Source organism: Cnephaeus nilssonii, assembly GCF_951640355.1.
Source record: "Cnephaeus nilssonii genome assembly, chromosome: 2".
NCBI classification, from domain to species: Eukaryota; Metazoa; Chordata; class Mammalia; order Chiroptera; family Vespertilionidae; genus Cnephaeus; species Cnephaeus nilssonii.
The window spans coordinates 22,134,201-22,150,803 of record NC_137073.1 but is presented as its reverse complement, the minus strand read 5'-3'; the positions used below and the strand labels follow the sequence as shown (position 1 = coordinate 22,150,803).

The 16,603-nt window shown below is 51.1% G+C and overlaps 1 protein-coding gene across 4 annotated transcripts in view; it reads right to left on the bottom strand.

Moving 5' to 3' along the window:
- Positions 1-16,603, bottom strand: part of CIITA (class II major histocompatibility complex transactivator) — a gene marked incomplete at both ends in the record, with an annotated part of 48,210 nt that overhangs the window by 8,642 nt on the left and 22,965 nt on the right. The window contains 12 exons of one of the 4 annotated variants that reach the window (XM_079759592.1): positions 1,228-1,299; positions 1,995-2,153; positions 3,033-4,683; positions 5,777-5,845; positions 6,383-6,520; positions 7,313-7,510; positions 7,934-8,086; positions 9,154-9,198; positions 11,367-11,447; positions 11,625-11,687; positions 14,121-14,216; positions 14,466-14,608. In XM_079759592.1, coding sequence (XP_079615718.1) covers positions 1,228-1,299; positions 1,995-2,153; positions 3,033-4,683; positions 5,777-5,845; positions 6,383-6,520; positions 7,313-7,510; positions 7,934-8,086; positions 9,154-9,198; positions 11,367-11,447; positions 11,625-11,687; positions 14,121-14,216; positions 14,466-14,608 — 2,868 coding nt within the window. Of the gene's footprint in view, positions 1-1,227; positions 1,300-1,994; positions 2,194-3,032; positions 4,684-5,776; positions 5,846-6,382; positions 6,521-7,312; positions 7,511-7,933; positions 8,087-9,153; positions 9,199-11,366; positions 11,448-11,624; positions 11,688-14,120; positions 14,217-14,465; positions 14,613-16,603 lie in introns of all 4 variants that reach the window. The other 3 variants (XM_079759593.1, XM_079759594.1, XM_079759595.1) reach the window with 3 other exon arrangements.

Below are 16,603 nucleotides of genomic sequence, written 5' to 3'. Positions count from 1 at the left end.
TACAAGGCAGAGCCTCTGCAGGATTTTCAGGGGCCGAGCAGTCTGACCTGTGTGGCTAGATGAGGCCTACAGTGTGCCTGGAACAGTGGCTGCCAGTCATGCACCAGAATATTTTCTCCTTCCTTCCTTCCTTCCTTCTTTCCTCAGAACTGTCTCGGGGCTTCCGGCCTCCAGGTGGCCTGTGTCCTGGTTCTGGGCTGTTCCGCCCAACGGTTGCTGTTCCCCAGAGCACAGTTCCGATCTTGAACTAGGGGCTTTTTAAGCTGAAAATAATTCAAAGCTAGAGGAGCCCCTGGTGATTGTTTTCATACATTTCCTCTTTTCAGCAATATTTTTATCTCTGCACAAATTTGGCAACTTGTCTCTGTTTGAAACAAGAAACCCCCCCCCCCCTTTTTTTTTTTCTGGGCGCAGGGGGAGCAGTGACCAGGAGAAGCAGACAGCTTGTGGATGGCCAGCTGGGAACCTTGGGCAAGTTACATAACCTCACTGGGTCTCAGTTTCCTCATCTGTAAAATGGGAAAGATAATGACTATCTCCCAGAGTAGCTCTTGAAATTAGTGAAATTATATATAAGATGAACTGAGTACACTGTAGGTGTTTAATAAGTCCTTCCTAAACGTCAGATGATTTTAGGTTCCCTTACAAGGACCAAACACGAATTTAGCTTTTCTCTTTGTTGGAGCAAGAGCCAGGCTGCGCTGACTTTTGTGACTCTGCACAAACAATTTACATCCTCTAGGCCTCAGTGTCTGCATCTGTACAATGGGGAGATGATAACAATACCTCTGCCCTGTGTGGCCTCCCCACCTGCTCTTCCCACTCCTTTCTCAAGGTTTATTGCTTTAATCACCTCCTCCAGGAAGTCCCCTGATCTCCCCCACATCTGCACTCTCACAATCCTTGAGTTTCCTGCCACTTATCTCAGCAGGTGGCAACTGTCTCTTTACACTAGGCTGAAAGCTCACTGAGGACAGTGGCCTTGTTCACCTGAGTAGGTCTGTTGAATGAATGAATTCAAATAAGCATGCTTGCCAGTCAATGAGCCAATTATCTTCACTAGCCCAGAAGGGCCAAGCCCCAGCTGGTAGAAGCTAGTTTCCAGAGGGGTGGGGTGAGAGGGTAAGAATAATTCTGGGGACCCATCTCCCTTCTGGTGGCACAAGCCCAGCTAACGATGGAGAAGAAACCTCACGGGGACCCGAGACAATCCGCCCCTTTGCTTACGCAAACTCGAGCTTCTTTAGGTCCCGGATGGCGGGGAGTTCCCTGGCTATGTCTTCTGAGGAACTTCTTGTCCTGGAGAGAAGGGACAATGTTAGGCGGGAGCAGGCTCTTTGTCTGTTGCTGAGCCCCTACCTATGTGTCCTGAGATGCCTGCCCCAGTGCCCCAAATCCCCCCCCTCCAAAGATAGCCTTTCTTATGGCTACAGATGCCCCCTATTAAAAAGAAAACCTTGAGACAGGACGTTATTAAGGCATTACTGTGTGAGTCATGGCAAAGCCCAGACCGATCCCAGACAGCACAGAGCATGTGCTCAGACAATGTATGATGATGGCATGATGGAAAGACAGTTGTCCTGTGGTCAAGTTTCCTCTGCTCTCTGGACTTTGGAGCTCTGCTCTCTATAAAATGGGTACGATACTGGTCCTGGATGTCTTGGAAGGTTGCCGTAGGCTTCCCTTCTGTTACTCGCTGCAGAAGGCAGCTCATTAAAATCTCCTAGCAAAGAAGAGTACGCACATCCCTGGCTTTAGCTGGGAAAGAATTAGGTACATGATGGCAAGTTTTGAACGGGACAAAGTGGAAGTTCTGGGGGCTGTGCCTGGGTGGTAACTGCATTGAGAGATTCTGGGTAGCCATGGCCCAGGGCGAGGGCACGGGATGTCCCAAAGGAGAGGATGCCTTGAAGAGCTAACGGCAAACTTGATCTTAGGTCCTATAGGGCTCAACTTGCATGGCCTGGACCACCTCCCACCCCCGTCCCCCTCACCTCTGGATCTGCACAAGGTTGCCCAGGTCTTCCACATCCTTCATGGACTTGGCTTTGAAAGGCTCAATGGTGAACTTCTCTTCCACCGCCTGGAGTAGCTTGGCCTCCCCATGCTGTTGTAGGGACTCCCACAGCCCCACCGTGTCACTCAAGGCGGCCCTGTGGAGGGAGGGCCTCAGACCCATGCACAGTGACAGCGCTAGACCATAAGGAAGGGGCAGCTTCCTGAAGGGACCTCCTACGTATTCAGATACTTCCCTCTCGCAGCTGAACCCCTACCTCCTCCAGAAAGCCTCAAAGACCACTTCAGCCCTTATTGATTTTTTTTCCCCCAAATCCCTGAGTGGTTTTGTTTCCCTCTTTGCTTTGACTACCAGGAAGCTCAGTGCTAAATTCTTGGATTGAACCACTACAATGATGTAGGACCTTACAGCTTGGGTAAAGTATATTTATGGGAAAGATGGGAGAGATTCTCTAGAGATTAGGCTGAAGTGATCAAACAGAAGGATTTAAATGAGCCAAATTAAGGAATTTATCCCAGTACCGTCATTCTGAAGGTACTGGGATACTTCTAAAGGATTGTAAGTATGACCAGATTCAAGTTCTGGGAAGACTGCTCTGATGGTTAAATATAGTGACGTGGAAGAAGAGAGAGAATGGATGGAACGAGGGAAGGCTGTGGCTTTAATCCAATCATGACAGAATGGTGGCTTGATCTGGGGTGGAGAGAAAACAAATCTGAACCTCAATCAGTCTGAGATTCTAGACATGGCCCAGTACCTGGCATATGGGCACCTTCAAATACTGGTTGAAGGAATGAAGCTGTCCCTCACCAGGTGTATGTATGATCTTGGCAAGCCGCTGGCCCTCTCTGAACTTCAGCTTCATCTTAAAAACAAGGGAATCACTTCTGCCCCCCGCCCCCACCCCTGGCTGCTGTGCATATACATGAGACCCCACAGAATGAACTCAGCATGGTAGCAAGACCACAGCAGGTGCTCAATGCAAAGAAGCCCCTTCCCTATCCCCTGACCCCACCTGAACCGGGTGACACAGCTGAGTCCCACGAGACTCCTGAGTCCAGAGGGGTCAATGCCAGTGCTGCGGAGGTCCAGGGAAAAGTCACGGCCCGCTGTCTCCAAGGTCCTGCCCAGTATGTGGGTGTCCGGAGGTGTGAGCCGGGTACCCAGGAAGGAGAGGTGGGCGGGGAGCCCCTGCACCACATGCCGCCAAAGGCCAGCGTCCAACGCCTCGTGGGCACAGTGCAGCAGCTCCAGCAGCCGCCCTGCCTGCAGCAACCCTGGCTGCAGCCGCTTCAGGTACTTGGTGAGCACCTTCTGCTTCCTGTCCACCACACTGGCCACCACCGGCCTGGCCAGGGCTCCCAGGCAGCGGGCATGAGGCTGGAAGACCAGCCCGGCCAGAAAGCGCGGCATGCCCTCCAGCCAGTTGTCATAGGGCCTCTTCTTCCTCGGGGTCAATGCCAAGTACTGCGGCAGCTCCTTGTCCTTGATCTCACTGCTCACAGCCAGCCACAGGGCCCCCAGGAAGCACTGCAGGAGGAAGCTGGGGAAGGCCAGCTCGGTCTCTGGAGCCCCAGGGCAAGGCTGCACCAAGCCTTTGGCCACAGCCCAGGCCCTCACCTTCTCTGGGAGCTGGTCCTCCCGCAAGGCGCTGTGGTGTCTGCGGCCCAGCTCCCAGGCCAGCCTGGCCACTGTCTCCAGGGCCCCGGGGGGGCTGTCCTGGACCGCTGGGCCGAGGAGGCCAACGTAGAGTCCCGTAAGTGTGGAAGGCAGCTCGGCCTCCTCTCCCAGCTCCAGGAGGGCCTCGGAGAGCTGGCACACGGCCCGGCACACAGTGGGACTGTGGCTGTGACTGAGAAGAAGGGGCTGGCCCCGGAGGAGCGCCAGGGCTCTTTCCTGGTGGTGAGCGGCCCCCAAATGTTCAAAGTAGCGCTCCACATAGGTCTCAGCCTGCCGGGCTGAGAAGCCGGCCATCTGGAACAGGGTGTCCGCCTTGCTCAGGCTCTGAGCCAGGCGGCCCCGGGACCGGGCCGTGACCAGCAGGGTGCAGCCTCGCAGCAGCTTGCGCTGGAGGAGGCCGGCCAGCAGCCCTCGGAGGGAGCTGGGCTCCGCCGCCGACATGGGTCCACATGTACTGGGCAGGAGGCCGTCTTGGGCTTCGAGCTCCTCAAAGGCATCCAGGATGAGCAGAAGGCGGTCAGGCCTCCTCAAGATGTGACCAAAGACCTCACTGTCCCCCGTCAGCGGCTGCGGGCCCAGGGAGAAGAGCAGATCCTGCAGGCGGTAGGCGTCCCCGGATCGGTCCAAACAGCGGCAGGGCAGGTAGAAGACAAAGTCGTACTGTGGCAGCTGGCCACAGGCCCAGGCCCGGCTTACTGCCCGGGCCCAGCGGCTCTTCCCCTGTCCTGCCTTGCCCAGCACAGCAATCACCTGTGTCTCACGCGGCCTCCGGCAGTCACTAGCAGCAAGCAGCACCCCAGCCAGACCCCCGCGGGCTGGCTGCTGCTCTGCCCAGTCCAAGATGACCAGTTCCCTCTCCAGGCTCTTGCTGCTGCTCCTCTCCAGCCGGGCCCTCATCAGGTCCACCTCCACCAGGATGTCTTCCGGGCCTGTGGGCTTGGCCTGGTACTTGTCCCGTAGTGAACGGCAAAACTGCTCCACCCTCTCTGCCAAGCCAAGGGATGTGTGGGGTGAGGGGAGGATGCTAGTGGCAGGACTGGCCACCATGAGGGCAGCCAAGAGGCCAGCCCAGCCACCATCACGAGCTTCTTCATTCGTTCACCACACAGTCTTTACCAACCACCTTCTTTATTAGCTGCCTCGTTGTTACCCAAATACTCATTCATTCCCACGCTCATAATTCTCTCATCTTCTCACTCATTTACCTTTCCATTCCATCATGTACCCACTAACCTCCTTCTTTACTCACTCACAATAGGGAGGACATTGGTGGGGTGTTAAGAGTTAAGATTGTGAAATCCATGTGTCTGGTTCAAATCTTAGCTCCACCACTTATTAGTGTATCTTGAGCATGTTATATATCCATTATGCCTCAGTTTCCTCATCTGTAAGATGGGGGTAATATGAGGGTTGTTTGTGATGTGAATGATCTACACTAATAAAAGAGTAAGGTGCAAATTGACCGTAACTTCATGATGCCCACCAGCCAATCAGGAGTGAGTATGCAAATTAACCCAACAAAGATGCCAGGTTAATTTGCATACACAGGCGCTGGCTGGCCGCTCTGGGCCTCTGGGCAGCATGGGAAGGCGGAAAGGCGGCTCTGGCCAGAACAAAGGCGGTGCCGACAGCCAGGGGAAGGAAGGCCCATCTTGCACAAATCTTTGTGCATCGGGCCTCTAGTTTAATATAGAAGAGTACTTGGAACAGAGTAAGCACTTACTAACTTGGCCATTCACTATTTGCTCTTTCATTCTCACCTTCTATCCCATACTCATCATCAACTTCTTCCATCCCCTCATGCAGTCACCCACTCTTCTTTCATTCATTCTCTCAACCTTGCAAACAAGATGCAGCACTAGTGTGGGCTTATTGAGGGGTAGGTCCTCAATAAATGTACTGAAGTTTGAGTGCCAGAATGAATGCTGATATGATGGCAGAATCAAATGAGTGAATGAATGAATGAATGAGTATGCTAACATAAGCAGTTGAATAAATGTTGAGTGAATGAGTGAAGTAAAGCCAGATTTGGGCTCCCGCTTCCAAAACCCAGGGCAGAGGGACCCTGCTACCACTCACCAGGATATTTTGGAAGCTTGCTGGAGACCTTGCGAGCTGCCTGGCATTGGGCAGGGGACATCTCATCCTCTGGAGATGAAGAAGACGGTGTCAGAATTGGGGTGAAGAGTACCCTAGGGTCTTCCCTCCCTCCGAGGCATTCAGTCCTTTGAGTATGCAGAGGGTAGAGCCCACAAGGGCTGGGGGGTAAGGGGGTGTCACAAGGTGGAGACTTGAGATTATATCCTGCTCAAAGATGTCTTTCTTTGGCCAGCTTTACTTTTAAACATTTTCACCAATGTTTTTAAAAATCACAATATGTAAAAAGTCAAGATTTCCAGATTCTGCTGACAATTCAGAATTTCTGGCCACACTGGGCTTTCCTGCCGGGTGACAAGCTGATAAAGGCTCGTGGCCTGGTTTAGGTGGGACCTGGATTCTCCAGCTGTCCCCCTCGCCCACCCTCCCAGACCCTCCACTCCCTGGACACCCTCCCTGCCCTGTTTACATAAACACAGCCTGCTTGTCCCTGCAGGCAGCTGGTGTGGACCTGATCGTCTGCAGCAATTCTTTCCCCAGGGCCCGAATCCTGCTCCCAGTGCCTCTCACAGGCCCTGAGCCCCTTACCTGTTACATTTGCACGGGAGGTCAGGGCTGGCTCTGGCATGTTGGGAAGGTCAGCTGCAGCCGGAGCAAAGGGGCTGGTAGAGCCAGGCCGGTCTGGGGACTTCGGGAGGCTAGAAGGGGGTGCTTGGGGCATCTCGCCTACATTAAGTGAAAAGGGAATATAAGAACAACTAGATGCCCAGCCAGGAACCCAGTTGAGTCACCCAACCTCAAACCAGCCTGTGGGGCTTGGAAAGTCTGGGGAGAGGAAAAAAAAACTTCCAATGGACATTTCAGGATAGAATTGAAGAAAAAGCTCTGGAGTTACATCTAGCTCCTGAAACTTTGGTTTCACCACCTGTGAAATGGACACAATTAGCTCATAGAGAGCTTAGGTAGGTGTTCATTTTCCTAGATGCCCAAAATGTCCCCCTGCTTCTGGGGCGCCTGTGCCTTATACATATGCGACCTTCAAAGGATGCTCTTCAGTTGAGTGGAAGTATAGCCCTGGCCTCATTCTCTCTCCCATCTCGGAGAGCCAAACATGTCTTCCCCTGGGCAATTCACAGCCCATCATTGCGGCCGTCAGAATGGTTCATTTTACTATTCACGAAACAAGGTAATTCAGAGAAAGCTGTGCAAGGATGCACACCAAACTGCTCACAAGGTTTTACTAAAAGAGTGAGGGAGAGACTCGGTGATCCTTATAAGCATCTCTTATTGTTTGACTTTTTAATGCATATGTATTGATGTTGTAGTTTAAAAATATAACAATGTTTAATAGTGTGGGGAAAAGAAGGAAAAACGAAGGCTTAGTGGGGAAAAGTGACACTTGAAGGCCACACAGCCACTCAGTGGGTCACTCACCCAGACCCCCTTGGGGAGCTCTGCTCCTCTACGTTGATTCTTGGGAAGTGGAGACAGAGAGGAGGGAGGATCATGAAAGGGTACGGAGGGAGGAGTCAGGTAGCAGGAGAGGGGTGGGGCCAGGCCTCCCTCCCTCACCTTGGTAGATGAGTATACTGGACACCTCTGTCCCGGCTCCTGAGATTTGCCAGAGCCCCTGGGGCAGAGCAGGGAGGGTGGGGATGATGTGGATGGGCCCAGCAGGGAGGCTCAGGCAGCTCAGCAAGGAACCGGAGGGGGGCGCTGCAAGAGACCAAGGCAGTGAGGTGGGACCCTCCGCAGCACCTGTGTTTGTAACCCTGTTTTGTGATTATCTGATTAATATCTGACGCTCTTCCTAAAGGGAGCAGCAGCGGTGTCTGCCTTGCCCACGGCAGTGTCCCTGGCACCTGGCAGCGTGGCTGGCACAGAGAGGTGCTCCCTCCACAGTGGATGGATGCGCTGGCTGGCGGGCGAATTCTCTAATTGGTGGCGATTCCCTGCTGTGCCTCCCAGGGACATGTTTTCTGGCACAGACCGAGTTGATGGGAACCCAGGATGGGACTGGCTGGGACGGGAGTGGGTGACACTGGTTGAGGTCAGGATTCTGTCCCTGGTGGGCCCTGCCTTTGTCACTCCTCTGGCACAGGGTGGGGGAAGCCCTCCTTCTCCCAGCCCCTCACCTACCAGGGGTCAGGACGGTTTCCTCCAGCCCGGTCTGGACGGATGTTGGCTCCTTGTTGAACAGAGCAGGGGGTGATGGGCAGGGCAGAGCCGAGGAGCCACTCACTGGCCCCACCAGGAAAGTGCCAGTCACCATGGGCGCAGTCAGGGGCTCAGCTGTGTGGAAGGCCATGTTAGAGGCTGCAGGGGATCTAAGAGGGTGCCTGGAGGGGCCTTCCTGGGGTGGGAGCGCTCTGGGAGCAGAGTACATTTCTCTCCTGGCAGTTGGAGGAAACTCCTGTCTGCTTCTCAGCCCTGGGCAAAGCTGGTTTGATCAGCAACTACTCTGTGCTGGGCAGCCAGGCCCCTGTCCCCAGCCTTCTCCTGTGCCTGGGCCCTTAGAGCTTCCTGAGCTGGAGACTCGTGATGGCCCCAATAAGCCACTGAGGCAGGACAGACCTGATGTAGGCTGCTGGCCCTGGGCCCTTCCACTTCCTACAGCCAGCCACAGAGCTCTCAAGGAGACCCAAGCACTTCCCAAAAAAGAGTGGTTGCACCCCCATCGGACTGGGGCAAGGGTGTAATGGGGAGACTAAGAGGGTAGAGACTTGCTTCCCCCATTAGATTGGGAGCTCCCTGAAGACAGGGACTGCTTCTCCATTATCCTGGGATCTTCATGGGCAGGACCCCTACCTCTCTGAGGTCAGGGACTAGGCTTCCTCCATCAGACCATGAGCCTCTCATGCCTCAGTCTGTTCCCCAGGGGCAGGTCTTTCCACCTTTGCAATAACAACTGGGTGGGAGGGGGGGGAGGAAGCATCTGGTGGGGAACATGGTGAGCTAGGAGGAAGAGGCTCACTGAAGCTTGGGGGCGGGCGGGCAGGGGTGACTGACTTCACTCTGAAAGAAGCAGTGGAGCAAGGCGGGGATCTGCAGGAGAGGGGGCAAGGTCTCAGCTCTGACTCAGCATAAAGAAGAGGGAGGGATGTTAAGGAGGAGGCTCTATAGGAGAAGCTGTTTCCCAGCAGCCCTCGGACTATACAAGCTTTGGGATCATAAACTTGTTCTCCATCCCAGCTCCACCTCTCACTAGCTGTGTGATCTTGGACACGTGGCTTTGCCTCTCTGATCCTCGGCTCTCAAATGCCAGTTTCTTGGTGTACTTGAGGAGCCCTGGCTGGCCCGCCTTGCAGCCCCCACCCCTTCTCCCCCTGCCCCCTCCCCGGACCACCCGCCCTGCTTACCGAGCTTCCTGTGCTTCAGGTCTGCGGGCAGCTCCTCTGGGAAGGCTGCAGAGAGAACACCAGGGTCAGCAGGCCCAGGGGAGGGGTGTTCCCAGCCAGGAGGGGCTCCTGGGCCCCAACAGGCTAAATAGCTTTGCCTGGGAGGTGACCTTGGGGGTCCCACTCCCGCCCCCTGACCATTCCTGCTCTCCTCATCTGTTTGTTTATAACCAAACCCCACCTCGAAGCTCACAGGACAGTGAGGTACTGGAAGTGGCACAGGCACAGCGGGGACACACAAGACAAGTTTGAGTTTAAAAAAATATGAAACACCTGCTTTTGATTCCTTCCTAGTTGTGTGTCTTTGCAACACAGCCTCTCTGAGCCTGTGATCTCTCATCTGTGAACTGGGAGTATGGGAGGGTGATTCTACCTCCCAGGAGTACACTGAAAATCAGAGAGTGAGTATCAAATACTTAGCACACCAATGGAGAAAACCCCTAGGTGTCCCTTAGCAAGGGGTAAACAAACCATGGTTCATCCACCAACAAAATACTGTGCAGCCCTGAAACTAAACAAGGGAGGACGCTGAAAGATGTACGGGGAAGTGTACTAGCATCTGCAATTCACTTAAAATTTTCCAAATGTAACATGAATGAATGGGGGGATGGATAGAGGGGTGGACCAATGGATAGAGATGGGTTATGGCAAATACAGCCAAACATTAATTGTAGAATGTAAGTGGTAGGTATGTGGTTGTTTGAAGCACAATTCTTCCACCTTTATTGTATGTGGCAAATCTTCACAATAAAATGTTGGGGAAAACATTCATAAAATGAAAACGAGAGAGAGAGAGAAAGGAAGGGGAAAAAATGAAGGATGGAAGGAAGGAAGAGTTCCCTGAAGGCAAGACAATTCTTCATCAGTGATGCAGAAGTGACTGCCCCCCCCCTTCCCCCGACAAGACTGTTAAATGAAGAAAGCCAGGTGCAGATAGCATAGGTAAAAATGTGGCCATTTGTGTAGAAGATTTAAAAAAACAACAACTTTGAGTTGGGTTTTAGATAAATAACATGTCTAACAAGGCAAAAAGGAAAATGACAGCATAGGTTGTCTTCAGAGGGGGGAACCGAGAGAAATAAACTGAGAAAAACTGTTTGAACATAAAGAAATTGGTACAGGGCTTACACGTGGTCTGGCACATAGTATGCACTTCATTAACTGTTATGCCCATTTTACAGATATTTTCATTCAAAGGATATTTATTGAGGTACTACTGCATGCCAGGCACTGTGGTAGATGCTAGGGATGTGGTGATGAGTAAGAAAGACAAGGTCCCTGTCCTCACATAGGGGGAATTAGGCAAAAGGCAATAAATAAAATTAGTTCAGACTATGACAACTACTAAGGTGCTAGGAGAGACACAACAAGGTGAAAGTAAACGAGGTAATCACATGAAAATTGTGGTCAAGGAAAGCCTCCCGGAGGAGGTGACATGTTAGCCAAGACCTAAAAGATCTGAAGGAGCTGGCCATGGAAAGAAGTAGGGGAAGGACATTACAGATAAAGAAAACAGCAAGTGCAAAGGCCCTGAGGCTAGGAAGGGTCCGTGGGTTACAGGAATGGAAAGAAGCCAGTGTGGCTGGAGCAGGGTGGCTTATGGGGAGTTTGGAGAGATGGAAAGGGCCCGATCATGCAGGCCTTGTGGTATGTATTTTGTAGCCATTGGAAGGTTAACAGGGAAGCGGAATGATCCGATTTGTATTTACAAAGCTCATGTTGGCTGCCGGATTGAGGAGGGAGGGAGACTGAGTAGGAAGCTCAAAAAGGTGCAGGTACTTGCCACGCTCACAGGGAGCATAAGTAGCAGATCCAGGATTAAAACCCAGTCCTTGCTGATTCCAAAACCTGCGCTTGAAGAGACCTCCCCCAAATACAGGGGTGTCAACTAAAGACGAAAGGGAAGCCAGAGCCTAAAGGTCCTTCGGACATGGCAGTCAACACAGCCAGTGACAGACCCACCAGGAGAGTAGTCACTTGTACCGGGGCTGTCTGCTTCCTCCCTCACTCACCAGGGGGCCGTGGTGAGGGGAGAGGCAGGTGGGACACCCACACCCAGGTGGATTAGACAGGACTTAATGAGGGAAGCAACTGAGAGCCTCAACAGGCTGTGGAGCAGAGGCAGGGCCAGGAGTCAAGCGAGACTGGGTAGGACCAGGGCGGGGCTCACTCACGTCTTTTCTGACTCTTTTGTCCTGCTTCCTCCAGCATCTCCACACTCTCGCTGATCATGTCTTCTAATCCTATGTGCTCGACTTTGGAAGAAAACCAGACGCCAACATGCACAGTCAGTGGACAACCCAGCAGAATCCGTGTTGTCCCTCTGTTGGGAAGGGATCTGACCACCCAGGAAAGAATGGTCTTCGGGCATTAGAGTGCTCCCCAAGGAACAAGGAAGGACATGTGGGCTGAGCCAAGAGCCCCCAACTTACTGAAAATGTCTTTGCTCAGGCCCTCGAACTGGGAGTCCTGGAACACATACTGGTCCAGTTCCGCTGCCCAGACAAGGAAAAGTGCAGTCAGTGAGTTCTCAATAATGTTTGCTCAATGAATGATCAGATTCATGAAGGAACACTGAGCCTTCGTGGGCTCTTACTCTAACGGAAGGGCTGGGGTATGTATCCACAAAAACTTATCTATTGCTATAAAGGAGTGCAGCGCAGCGTGGATGAGTTGTCAGGGGGGCTTGAGTTTCAATTCCAGCTCTCTCCCCAACTATGCAACCTTGGGCCAGTTACTTAACCTCTCGGGGGCCCCCATTTCATCATCTGTGTCATGAGAATAAATAATGCCTACAACCCAGGCACCGATGGTGAGAATTAGAGGCTCTGCACTTAAAGCATTCAACACAGTAGTCAGTACACGGTAGGCACCCAATAAATGAAGTGGCTAATTATACGAAGGAGAATGTGGTTTGGAACCAGTAGGAAGACAACGATCCTGGCAGGAGGTCAGAGGAGAGAGTGGGATGAGGCAATCAGGGAGGGCTTCCGAGAGGAAGGGATCCTGGAGCCAGGCCTTGAAAGATGGGACAGAGCCTGAAAGGTTGAGAGTGGGGGCCTTCTGGATATTTGGGGTATGTATGGGAAACTCTGAGAGACAGGTATCTGCAGGAGAAGTTTCTGTTGGAGAAATTTAGGACTTAATTTTATAGATAATAGGGAGTCATTAAAGGCTTCTGAGCTGAGGAATGGAGGAAAGGCAAAAATGATGATGATGATGATGATGATGATGATGATGATGGTGATGATGACTATAAGGGTGGGGTGGTACCTAATACTTATTGAATGCGTACTCTTTGCAAATTCCTTTTCTAACTACTTTACATACATACAAGTATTCAATCCTCCCCAGCCATTCCATGGGGAAAGTGTGATTATTATTCCCATTTTTCACATATATGGAAGCCAATGTAATATTTCAGGATGTCTCAAATGATTGCGTGCCCAGGAGCAAACCCACAGACTTGAGGAGCTCAGGCAGTTCCACTTCCTGTGTAGATGCCCCTAAGGGAGAAACCCCCAAATCGTAGTGATGCCCAGGTTGTTTACTACGGCCGCCCGTTGTGAGGAAGTGTGAGTGCCCTCAGCCCCAAACACTTCTGCTTCCTGCTAGTAAATTCCCAGGAAGAAAGGAAGCAGGCAGGCTCTCGGTTCTGTAATTTGAGACACCTCTCCATCTTCTGCCCTGGCGTGACACTGGACTGTGCCCTGGGAAAGACCAGCCGCATTTGTGCTGAGCACAGGCCTCCTGAGTGACGTGCTCCCGGGGTTGCCAGAAAAAGGGCAACTAAGAACAGCTGTGCAGGTTGTTCCGTGTACAAGGTGCCCAGCTAAGAGGGCAAATGGGGGGGGGGGGGAGCAGGAAATTCAGCCGGCACTTTACATTTTTTAAAATTGATTTTAGGAAGAGGAAGGGAGAGAGAGAAACATCAATGTGAGAAATATCGATTGATTGCCTCCTTCACACACCCCAACCAGGGATCCAACCCGAAACCTGGGTAAGTGCCCTGACCAGGAATCAAACCCGCCATCTTTTGGTGTATGAGACGACGCTACAGCCAGCTGACTACAGCCAGCTGAGCACGCGGCCAGGGCTCAGCCTGCACTTTAATAGCCAAGCGGTTACTTTCCTTTACTTTCAGGTGGGGGCTGTGTCTTCCAGAAGAAAGGCTGCCCTTTTTCTACCTCAACAAAGTCTCTGTGTGGGATAGTGGTGGCTCCGGCGAGGAGGGATCCTTACCCCAACCAGCCCCAAAACAACAACAAAGCAAACTCCTCTCCACAGACTTCCGCCTTTCTGAAAGCCTAGCTCTTTTTAAAGCTGCAATCCAGCCTCTCAGCTTATGCCTTAGCAAACCTTCCCACCCCAGATACTTCCCTTTTTGTGGTTAAGAGTAAGACTCTGAAATGAGAAAGACATAGGTTAGAATTTTAGACCTGCCCATAACTATCTCTAATGCAGGTTTGGGTAGATTGCTTCACCTCTGAACTTCATTTCATTATCTGTAAAATAGAGATACTAATAATGCCTACGTCCTCTGTTGTAAGGATGCAACACTTCTTGTGATTAGAGTAGTTTGGCTTAGGAGCTGGGGAGAATAGGAGGGAAGGATGTATAGTATGGGCTTTGTTCAAAGGGAAGAAAGAACAAGAAATAGAAAAAGGTAGAGAAATGGAGGCAAAGGATGTAAAAGTGAGGTTTTGTTTGCCTCTGGGTCATTAGTGGAGGGGTCAGTCTCCCTCACTCTTCTCCATCTTCTTGGAGTCCGCCCTGGAGTCTGTTCTTTAGCCCTCGCCCCACATCCCCCTTGCCCTGATTTGTGAGAGAGGGGCTGTGGCTCATGGTGAATGGGGGAGATTAACAAAAGAGGAAAAAAAAACCTTTCCCCTTAACTGTCCTTTTTCTGGGCTCAGAGTATTTCTCACCGATATTGGCATAAGCTTCCCTGGTCTCTTCATCACCTTCTATGTCACACAACAGCCTGCTGAACTGCTCGCAGTTGATGGTGTCCGTGTCAGGTTCTGTGGGGAAAAGCCCCGTGAATGAAACAGGAGAGATCTAGGAAGAGGGCAGGTGCGGGAGGCGGAAGAGAGGAGCGGGGCTGGGCTGGGAGACGTTCCCAGTGCGAGAGCCAGAAGGTCCCAGTGCAGGAGCTGTCCGCGGTGCTGACCGGAGCTCCGTGGCCGGCGCTTACGCTGGTTGCTGTCAGTCTCCACTGCAGGCTGAGGGTGGGGAGGGGCTTGGGAGGGACCAGAGGGAGGAGAGCGCACCTGAGCAGAGATCGATCTCTTCCTCGCCAGCCAGGTCCATCTGGTCATAGAGGTGGTAGAGCTCCAAAGGGTCGGCATTGCTGTTGAGAAGCTCCAGGTACCCACCTTCTAGAGGCCCCAACTCCATGGTGGTACACTGTCCACTGCCTGGAAGGGAGACACACTTGGTCATCTTATCAGATGTTGAAAAGATGCAAAGAATTAACATAGTTACCAGCTGAGTTACTTGGTAAAGGCCGGGGTTGGGGTAGCCAAAGAAAGTGTGCAAAAGAGCTCATTCAGCTCCTCTTATATGCTCAGGACATGGGAAGAGGAAGCCATAGTTCCTTCCTTCAAAAAACTTACAATTAAACTAGGAAGATGCTCATGATACAGGAGAGGAAACCGGAGAAGTGTAGGGTCAAGACATCTTACACCTGGTAAGCCAGGAGACCCGAGTTCCACATCTTGCACTGCCATAAATGATGACAGCTAGGACAGAGAGCACCTACTATGTGCCAGATCCATAGGCTAGTACATTTACTCCTCACATCAATAACCACATGAGGCGGGTATTATCACTATCCTGATTTTATACGATGGCTCTAGGGGAGAATCCTTCCTTGCCTCTTCTAGTAAACTAAGTTTCCGAGAGATGAAGTGACTTACATAAGGTCACCCAAATCCAAATGGAACCAGGATTTGGTCTGGGCAGACTGACTCAAGGACCTACATTTAGCTGTAATGCTCTACTGCTGTGGGTGACCTTGAGCAATTCTCTGCTCCTCTCTGTACCTCAGTTTTCTCATCTGTAAATTGAAGCAGTTGGGGCAGATTTTCTGTAAGATCTTTCATTATCATTTGTTAAAGGCCATAGAAAGTACCTTAGATGCTACTTCATTTAATCTTTAGGATAACCTTGGACATGTCCACACAAAAACTTGTGTACAATGCATAACAGTCAAAATAACAGAAGCAACTTAAATGCTTATCAATGGATGAATGGGTATACAGGATGTGGTAAATCCATACAGTGGAATGTTATTCATCCATAAAAAGAAATAAGTATTAACATATGCTACAACATGGATGGAACTTAAAAACAATCATGCTAAGTGAAAGAAGTCAAACAGAAAGGCCCACATATCGTATGATTCCATTTATATGAAATATGACAATTAGGCAAATCTTTAGAGGCAGATAGTAGATTAGTGGCTAGGATTGGGGTAGAGTTGTGGAGGGGGGAAATGGGGAGCAACTGTTAATGGTACAGGGTTTCTTTTGGGGAGGATGATGAAAATGTTCTAAAATTGACTGCGCAGAGGATTGCACAACTGTGGAAATATACTAAAAAGACCATTGGATTTAAATGGGTGAATTATATCCCAAGAAAGTTTTTATTTTTTTCTACTGATTTTATTTTTTTTTAGAGATGGGAGGAGAGAGAGAGAGAGAGAGAGAGAGAGAGAGAGAGAGAGAGAGAGAGAGAGAGACATCTATGTGAGAGAGAGACATTGATTGGTTGTCTCCAATCCAGGTATATGCCCATGACCAGGAATCTAACCTGCGACCCTTTGGTGTGAGGCTGATGCTCTAACCACTGAGAAACACCAGCAGGGCAAGTTTTTAAAACAAAACAAAACACTAACCCTGGAAGGTAGGCTAGCTCTGGCCAGCTAAAGCCAATTTGAAGCCTCACCTGTGTGGCTCCAATACACCCACCTGCTCCCTAGTTCAGGTAGTCTACTACTGCAACAAACCACCACAAAACGAGCACCTTAAAACAATACAGACTTCTTCTCTCACAGTTCTGCAAGCCAGAACTCCAAAATCAAGGTGCTGACAGGGCCCTGGTCCCTCTGGAGGCTCTGGAGGAGAATCCTTCCTTGCCTCTTCTAGCTTCTGGGAACTGATGGCATTCCTTGGCATGTGACCTTGTTGGCCAAGCCACTCTAATCTCTGCCTCTGTGGTCACATCACCTCTTTGTGTCTCAAATTTTTTGCCTTTTTCTTATAAGGACACTTGCCATTGGATGTAGGGCCCACCCGGATAATCCAGGATGATCTCATTTCAAGATTCTTAACCTAATTACATCTGCAAAGGCCCTTATCCAAAATAAGGTCACATTCTCAGGTTCTAGGGATTTGATGTGTTGATA